The 9,992-nt window shown below is 35.9% G+C and overlaps 1 protein-coding gene across 2 annotated transcripts; it reads left to right on the forward strand.

The window, feature by feature from the left end:
• Window positions 1-840: 840 nt before the first annotated feature.
• Window positions 841-7,754, forward strand: LOC105276822 (kynurenine/alpha-aminoadipate aminotransferase, mitochondrial). 2 transcript variants are annotated; one of them, XM_011334749.2, is made up of 8 exons: window positions 841-1,233; window positions 1,581-1,768; window positions 2,421-2,591; window positions 2,946-3,206; window positions 4,264-4,443; window positions 4,969-5,095; window positions 5,371-5,576; window positions 5,933-7,754. In XM_011334749.2, exons 1-8 carry the CDS (start codon window positions 1,167-1,169, stop codon window positions 6,002-6,004), a joined length of 1,272 nt encoding a protein of 423 aa, XP_011333051.1. In that variant the 5' UTR covers window positions 841-1,166; the 3' UTR covers window positions 6,005-7,754. The 2 variants fall into 2 exon arrangements, with proteins under 2 accessions (XP_011333051.1, XP_011333052.1); XM_011334750.3 differs by lacking the exon at window positions 841-1,233 and adding an exon at window positions 1,248-1,415.
• The last annotated feature ends 2,238 nt before the right edge of the window (window positions 7,755-9,992 follow it).

The raw sequence follows: 9,992 nt of genomic DNA on the forward strand, positions 1-9,992 counted from the left end.
TATTCAATGTTCAATGAAAGGATTTCCTCAATGTTATAGATGTCAATAACCGGCCTTGTAGATCGGGTTGGATTAACGAGTTTACACTTGCCAACTTCGCGAACAGCTGTGTTTGGAGAATTGTCGTTTTATTTGTCCAAGCTTTCGAAGAGATAAAAAACAGAGTGAATTGGAGCACAAAAATGCGTAGCATATGTATTCAGACAAATGACGTATTTGTACTCTTTCTTGTTTTCTCGCGAAAATTATGAAATATTTTGGATAGTGCGATAGCACGAGTGCACGATATAATTCAGAAAATCATGAAATAAAACCAAAAAATTAGCAAAAATTGCGCGCAAAACAAGGAAAACGCTTGCCGTGGTAAAAAAACATAAAACGAAATAGCTGTACGAATTATTATTGCTACTCTGATGTAGTATGTAGTAATGTAGTTCCTAGAGAGTCTGACATTTATAAGTAAAAACATAGGAAATAATTTTTATAATCTACTATCTCCTTTTTTAATTTTCACTTATTCTACGCAACCGAGAATTCTAAAAGTGTTTCTGTCGCGTTCTAAACTGGTTTTTTGGCTTCCTTTAGTTGATATACACGTGCATAAAACTACATAATTTGCATTTATTTCTGAAAAGTTTATTGCTGGACGATCCTGAAAAAATGTGACATCAGATAGAGGTAAGGAATCTCTTTGGGGGAGGGGGGGGACCATTGGCTATTCTACTACGTATGTATTCTCACGTATAGCGTGTTTCTTTTGGAATATGTTAATGTTATCTGACGCAACCAACGTGTTATCGCTAATATAAAAGCGGGCATAAGCAAGCGAGCCGTCAGTTGACAAGGGTAGCAGGAGCGTTCACTTTACGCGTATTCCTCGCGAGTTCCGCTCTACTTGTGTCGGAAAACGATATTAATAAATACATACATTAACAACGACATTGCAAATTATTCGATCATTAGATTCTTGAATTGCAAACTTCGAATTGTCACGTTAATTTCTGATTTCGAGCATTGAGCATCCTCGAACGAGTTGACAATTGATCAGTTATCATCGCAACATTGAAAACCGATTCTCAAATAGTCTTCAATTGTGCGCGCAATCATTTCAAACTAATTGGTTCGAGCAACTTGTCGGACAATTGCACGCTAGCAGAGAATCTAAAATGGATTATTCCTATTTTAAGACGGAAGTTGCTAAACGCAGGAGGCCCATGACAACGCGGGAATTAAGTAAGCACATTTTTTTTATTCTTGTAACTTACTAAAGTATATGAATAAGTGAGGTATAAAATTAGCATCAATCACTTTTAACTTAAATACATATAACTAGATATTGATTAACAATAATTGCTAACATTTTCGCTAGCAGATTAGCTGATTGGAGCGCCAAGATAAAATTCAGAGAGTTAATTGTACGTTTAATCAATTTTATAAAGATCATACAGCTAATATTATAAATATATTCGAAATTGAAAGAATATTAATATCTTGTTTCGGTAAATGAAAGTAACTCGTCCTACATTCTTACGATTATCGGTCAAGTGATTGGCAACGAAGAATCTGTGGTTTTGTTTTAGCTAAAATGGCGTATTCCGCGCCGAAAAGTACGGTTTCCTTGGCCGAGGGAATGCCCAACGAAGAAACGTTTCCGTTCACGGAAATCTCAGTTAAACTCTACGACGGCACGTCCTTCACTCTCGACGAGAACGAATTAGGTGCCGCTCTTCAGTATGTACCTACACAAGGTTATCCTCCTCTTCTGCAGGTAAATAGTAATTTCCAAATTATGCGTGCGTGCCATCCAATTTTCTAAAATATATCAATAGAAAGCATGAATTTTAGAATAACATGTAGGGACACAATTGGTTTAAAATCGTCGATCTTTATTTGTAAAAGGAATACAGTGTCGATTTGACCTTTCCGGACTTCTCGTTACGGTTGCTCTTCGCCGATGATACCGAAATACCGAAACGTCAAAAGTGCCGGAATGTCTCCGAAAGCAAGCGAATTTATACTCCTATGTGGTCTTGTTAGATGTAAACAGAAGACAGATGATCGTGACAAACAGTATTTCGAATTTGAGCACCGTAACGTCGAATGCCTACAAACAATACACGGGACTTGATAGTGTTCGATATTACACTTAAACAATGCCTGACTTGTCGATTAAACAAATTTAAGAACGTCACGAGATAAAAATTACGAAATAAAGAAAGTAAAGAGAAAAAACGGACGTCGAAGATATCGAGAATCAGCGATAAAATTATGCCGGTTCTTCGGTGACGCACACATAGTATCGCATCCGAGGTTGCACCTGATGTAATCGAGCGCGTTGTTACACCCGGAATCTTCCGTTTTCGAGATAAGGGAATCGGCTACAATGTGTCTAACAACGTCGGACATCAAATTGGTTTCAGGCCCTGAGGGAATTCCAGAGAAGGGCACACGCGCCACCCTTATGGGAGAGCCGCGATATAGTCGTCGTTTCAGGGTCTCAGGACGGGCTTAGCAAGACTCTGGAGGCTATAATCGGCACTGGTGATCCGATTTTGGTTCCTGATCCTTTGTACCCCGGCGTCGAAGTTGTGGTTGGTGGATGCATTTTCATTCCACTTTTTTTCATTAAAATTCAATAAAAAAGAATTTCCGAGGAAACAAAACTCTGCGAGCGCAATAAAATGAAACAATAAACTATCAGAGCGCTTAATTGAAATTTTGAATGATCTGATATGACTTGATATGATTCCATTAAATATTTGCTAGAAAAAAATCGATTCCGAGTTCTATGAGAATGATATTATGGTTGAAAGGTAGTAAATATGACGTACGCTGTATCGAACATCGCATGTACTTTAATCCAATCAGTTTAAAACTTTTCTGAAACACGTGATACGATTACTTTAAGCATACCACCAATCTTCAATTGCAATATTGAATCGTAGGTCACACCTCACAAAGCAGAGATCATCGGGATCCCGCAGGACGACGATGGTCCCATTCCGAAAGTGATTAGGGACATTTTGAGGGAACGAATGATTTCCGGTGAGAAAATGCCGAAGATAATGTATATCAACGCTACGGCTACAAATCCTACTGGTATCATTATACCCTTGGAAAGACGAAAGGAAATTTACAGGATAGCCTGCGAGTACAACTTTCTTATCCTAGACGACGACCCTTACCATTTCATGCACTTTGACAAGGTGAGTCATTTTTACGTACGATGCACGCGAGGCCCATAATGTTTAATTGCTACATACCAAATAAAGCAATTAATAAAGATATATTATGGACGCGCGTCTGCGTATAAAGTTAGATACGTAAATATGAACCACACACAAACGATTATTGAAAGCTGCTAAACTTATGACTAATTTGTTTTGAAAACACGTAGATGTGAGATACAAACATTCTAATCTAAATTATACATGTATTATTCTAATTAAATTTGGACTATTAACTATCGAAATAATAGAAATCAAGTAGGTAAATGGCAAAAATATTTTATGTTTTTTACATAATTAATTTTATATGAAATTACTATATAGAAGAAATTAATAAAATAAGTTTAATAGACAAAACACACTGAAAAATAAGATATAATAAAAGATCCTATATTGATTGAATTAATATTACAATCTCATAAAAGGATTCACAATTCACAAAATCGTCTATTAACAACAATTATTAAAAATTTTTATTCATATTTAATATTTTAATATGCTTCATTAACAGTGCAAATCAGATATATTTACTGCTACACAATTTGCAATGTCATTTCAATTTCGCATAAATACATATTTCAGAAATATGTAAAACTGTCGAAACTACGTCGTATCTTATAGTCTCTAAACTTGTATACAAAGTAGAAGTATTTATATTCAAAAGGTGGACAAAAGGATGCCTGGATAGATACGCGATATCTATGCTAACTGTCGTGATATGATATGATAACGAGCGATAAATTATCGTTTGCGACAAAGTATTGCGCGAATATTACGTATCGTAATCGTCGTTCAATCAATGACGCACATCGTTTGTGAGGATAATTAACGCATTATAAATATCAAGAAACTTTTACGACATGCGCATCTTTTACTGACACTCATTAACTCGAAATGAATTGCAAATTTGTAATGAGGCTGATACTGATCGCGAAATTAAATTGGTCCCATCCGGTACATCCGGTGGTACGTCTAGACGTTTAACACAAGAGTGTTGACGATATGATTTCTGAAAAAGAGGATTTTCTCTTCGTAGGAAGAACCTAAATCATTCTTATCGCTCGACACGGAAGGTCGAGTGATTAGATTGGACTCGTTCTCCAAAGTGATCAGCAGCGGCATCAGGGTGGGTTTCATGACCGCCGCGGCTCCGCTGGTAGCCAGCATAGAGCTTCATCTGCAGAGCAGTCACCTCCACGCCCCTGCTTTATCGCAGGTTGGTAGAACTACCCTTACCCCTAGCGAGAACTCACCCTTCCGTCGAGCTCAACCCCATTGCCGGTAAACGTATTTTATAGTACAAACGAGTCTTCGTAAGATAAAGTCTGAACATCTTTCAAAGGCGAATTTATTTTAAGTTTGGAACGCGCGTTTAGTCAGTTTTGCTGTTTACAATTTTGTTAATTTTCTTTTAACGTCATCGTCGCGTGCGTTGACGAGTCACGTTGAATCCCATTGGTCGTTATTGTCGCTATTATCGGATGCTTGAATATGTTTGCGTATCAGAATGTAAAAGTGAAAGCATCGCAAGATGATTGTTGCAAAAAAGGGCGATAACCGTAAATATCGTTATCGGGAATGATGAAATGCCGCGAAGACATTAGCATATGCCGGCGCTTAATCATCGTTCATAAATCAAGCTGACAGTGGCGCGTGTCTGCTCTTATCACAATTATAAACATTGATTGCTTGTTATCACAGAAATAGAATGGAAAAGAATTAACCGATTACTTGCCTCCAGGTGATACTGTACAAGCTGATGAAAATCTGGGGTTATGAAGGCATGATGGAGCATTTCATAAGATTAAGGCATTTTTACAAGGAGCGCCGAGACGTTATCTCGGCGTTGGCACGCAAGCATTTGAATGGTGAGTGATAATTGTTTGACATGTACTCGACGATAATTCACATCGGTATTCCATTTCCTTAACAAGGAATTTCCTAGATTTAAATTCATTGTTATTCTTGATATATCGTTAAAATAGTTTTAAAAAATCAATGAAGAGACAAATACGTAGAGTGTGTAATAAATTGTAAAATTCAATATATTCCTGGGATGCAATAATCTCGCACAAACTATATGATTTAACTTTGTTTTATTATGCTATAATAAAATAAAAAATAATTGCAAACTGTTTCGTAGGTTTAGCAGAGTTCAATGTGCCGAAGGGTGGATTCTTCTTGTGGATTAAAATACCGGGGGTCAATAATTCATGGAAGATAATGCAGCGGGGTGTTAAAGAAGGTGTCATCATGGCGCCGGGAGCCGCGTTCATGACGGATCCTTCAAAACCCTGTAACACCATCAGAGCGAGCTTCTCGAAGGCTTCCTACGAGGATATGAATTTGGTACGATTGAAATTTTGGTATCTTTTGCGATAAATTTATCATAATATTAAATTTATTGCGATAAATTAAAGAAACTTAAATTTAAATCAGTGCAACACAGTTTGAGGAAATGCGCGTTTCTTTTTTGTTATTCAGCAAGAATTATTAATTATTTACAAAGAGTTTAAAATGGATGCTTTAAAATTACATGTTCGGCAATTTAGATGATTTGAATAATTAATTATTCTTTTTCATTCCTTTTATTTATTTCTCATTGTTGAATGTGACGTTTGTTCTATCGACCGTGAGTAAGAATCCGAATTGACATAATTCTATTATGATTAATTAATTACCGCTGCATCCATTGCACGTTTCAGGCAATGGAACGATTGGCGGAGTTAATTCGAGCGGAGCAAGCTGAGAATTACATCGAGAATTTGGATACGTGATGATGATGACGACGCGACGAACACGTGCATGATTACACAGTCGATATCGGGAACCAATCGGTAACAAAATATGGGTGAAGGGCCGGGAATACATTGTCGACCAAGTGAACCATGTTGCTGCGCTCGCGTGAAAGGAGGAAGCATACCAAACATCGGTAGAATCGGACTTCTGTTGTGGGGCCAAAGAGAATTAGCTTCGTGCTCGACGTTCTTGGAACGTAGTCGTGAATTCCGTTAACAGAGGACATTGCATTACTAAAACGATATTAACATTTGCCATTGAAATTAACAATTAAAAACATTCCGACTTTGACGTTACAGTTTGTCACACGCAATAAGATCTTATGATACGTTTAATTTACAATTAAAAACATTCCGACTTTGACGTTACAGTTCGTCACACGCGATGAGATCTTATGATATGTATCGATAAATATTTATATTTGTGTTTTATGTTTATTAAAGAATTGCAAAAGATAGGAGCTTCTGTAGATCTCATAATAAGATATGACTATTTTGTAATTACACTAGCGTTAGCTCGAGCAATGTAATGAAAGTCTGATAGACCGAATGATATATATCAAACATATTAAATTAACAGATTAATTTTATTTGCTGTTGTAAATGGGTCTTGGATCGAACACTTTGTTTCGCTGGGTATCACAGTTACAATGGATTATTTTTACTTACAAGGAGACTTACGGAAGTGTCACTCACTGATTTTAATGAAACTTTCCACACTTGTAGAACATCGAAAAATAACCGACACGTATTTTATTTCTGCAATGGTGCGGGTTTAAGGGTAGAAACCACATCTTGAACGTTAGGACTGGTCTCCAAGTATAGACAGAAAACAATCATTTAATTTAGAAGAAAAAATGCTTTCAGGGGGTTTTTAATACAGCTGATTCCGAATCTAACGTTAAAATTACAAAATTCAAAATGACGAATCCAATATGACGATTAAAATTACAAAAAGTCTTCTGGTTCGAAATATGCCTGCAGAAATATGCCTATATAAAAATTAAACGACCGATTTAATTTACCTTTAATTACCCACTAGTAATTTTCATATGTTGTTATTTAAGAAGGAATTTTACAGCTATGAGAAAGCATTTTTTCTATTAATTTATACAATTGTTTCTGATTTGTATTTTGAAAACCACCTCTTTGTCATGAGATGTAGTCGCTATATTGGATCCGCCATTTTGAGTTTTATAATTTTAACGTCAGATTCGGAATCAGCTGTATTAAAAACCCCCTGAAAGCATTTTTTCTTCTAAATTAAATGATTGTTTTCTGTCTGTGCTTGGAGACCAGTCCTAACGTTCAAGAGGTGGTTTCTACTCTTAAACCCGCACCATTGCAGAATTAAAAAAATATGTGTCGATTATTTTTCGATGTTCTACAAGTGTGCAAAGTTTCATTAAAATCAGTGAGTGACACTTCCGTAAGTCTCCTTGTTAGACTACTAGACGGTTTTACGGGTTTTTTTTATTTACCAAATTGATACAGAGAAATCCCTTTGTCTCTGAAGCGTTTTATTTCACACCTGAATTTTAGTGTACCTGTGTGGGAAAAATATGTTAATTTAATATGTCGCATGCAAAATTCTGTAGTCGTTAAAATAAAATCGATTGCTTTACCTTTGCATCGATGTGCTGGAGGAACGATACGATTTATTCTTAGATATACTTGATTAAAAGTTGATTTTACTTGACGGAATAAAATGTTGTACTTAAAGTTTTAATTGACATCGATACTTTATACTTTTTATCACTGTATGTATTTTTACCATATAATAAAAATTAATAAAAAGTATTTAATAATATATTTATGTGCAAAATAATTTATGTACATGCTTAATAGTCACAACTAAGAAAGCTATCAAATTAATATAATTAATATAATTAATTAATTTCGCGACGAAAATGTATCTTACTTTTTGTAGAGATTATGCTTATGACTGATTATGAAAATACTTGACAGATTATAGAAAGAGAAAAAATTAATTTCTTTAGATATTTAATAACTGTAGTTAAAATACCATCTCGATGTTTTGCCTTACATGCTTCCCAATAACTGACTTTTTATTTCGCGGTAGCGCAAAATCTAATATGCTTATTTCGGAATTAGATCTAATCTTTCCATAGCATTGCTCCGACAACGAGAGAAGAGATGCAGAAGAAAAATACAGCGGACGCGGAGAAAGAAGCAAAGAAGGGAGCAAAGTGAGAGAAGGCGCGCGAGCACGCAGGGCGAACGAGAGCAGACGCAAGTAGGGTTGGACAGTGAAAGTAGAAGAGAGATGGTGAGCTCTCACTTAATGCTAAACATCTTAACTACCAATTAATTTACCAAAATTAATTTAATCTGTTGCAATATAAGCAGACGAGATCCATCGTGTGATCTGCCTACTTTGGCGTTACGTCATTCCTGTTCTGTGACGTTCGTTTTGCTCCGAATGCGTATAAGCAATATTTTAATTGCAAAATACCTGCATTCTTCGGTCTCGATAAGTTTAAATAATACATTATCTTTTAGTTACATCTTTTACTTAATTAATACAATAGTTTAACAGCATGTAAAACACAAATAAGTATCTTGTACGCGACATGTATATTTCTTGGAAGTACATAAATTTCTTTCATATTTCTTAGAAGTACATAAATTTTAATGAACCAAACTAACAGGAAGAATAATTAATGAAGGTAATATGAAGAATTAAGCAGTACTTATAGCGATGACTTTCGAGACGATTCACGAAGAACTGTCTTCCTGGTTGCAAATCGAAAAGATGATAATGAATACTAGTCTTGAAACAATTTTTGATAATGACGATAAAAAATGATTTCGCATGTTTTTCTCAAATCAAATTTAATGAAAGGACGCAAGAATTGTATCTTTATCTGCTTATACGTATGTAGCAACGTGTAGGCAAGGGTGAGTGTCACAACGGGAATTCGAAGGACTCGTATCGAAGTATAATACAAGTTGGTCTTCTCTCATAGTGAAGAAGAAGCTGGTGAGGATAAACACACAGCCCCTCGAAGATATAGTGTATATTAAAAGACGTTTTGCGGCCTTGCGGGGGAGCTGCGCGGATATAGCCGATCATACGAATGGCCACATTTTCGAGAGTGGGATTTGAGGAAAAAAGCCAGTCCACACTTTCGTTTTCCGTACTCGAATTACAGCACGTTCCACGCGTTATAATCCTCGTTAATTATCGAATGTACTTATCTTGTTTCTTTTCTCTCACTCTCTCTCTCTCTTTTTCTTAATAAATTGTAAAAAATTTATATAATATCTATTCAAGAAATTTTCTTATAAATTTTGAAAAATCATCGTTAAATAATTAGTTTTATATTTTTTTTATATTAGTTTTATTTTATTTATATTCTAGAGCATTTTATTAACATGTAAAAACCCTAATTTGATTTTTTGTACTGTACATTACTTTTATACTGACGCTTACCAGTACTTTATTTAATATTAAAAAAAAATTTGCTTGTTCAAAAACTGTGTGCGCTATTTTAACAACTGTATGTACCAATTATTAACTGTGATGGTCGCCACATTAAATGCTACTAATATAACTTGCTATCTAATTTTCCATAATCGGATTTTACAATTCAATAAGCTTAAAAATATCCCAAGTCGAGCAATCTCGTCAGCGTGTAACAAACGTCCTGAATTTATTCATCTCTTCCAAAATTAAACTGATCGACGTCATGCAAGCCGACAGTGTCTCGCGTGGTAACGTCGTTAGTTCCCTTCGAAAAGATTCAGTGTTTTAATTAGCCAAAGAAGAAACGTCCTGCGCGCGCGTTCCCACAGAGGGACCGTACTGTTTCCGGGAGCGCTCGCTTGCGAACGACGTTGCCCGGTAGTGTGGTCCAGAGGAGGACGAGATAGCTCGCCCGGGGGAGACAGAGTCAACGGGAAAACCGGCAAGAGGATACGAGGGAGAATTCTCAGAACCCTG

The sequence above is a fragment of the Ooceraea biroi genome, chromosome 2 (genome assembly GCF_003672135.1).
Source record: "Ooceraea biroi isolate clonal line C1 chromosome 2, Obir_v5.4, whole genome shotgun sequence".
NCBI classification, from domain to species: Eukaryota; Metazoa; Arthropoda; class Insecta; order Hymenoptera; family Formicidae; genus Ooceraea; species Ooceraea biroi.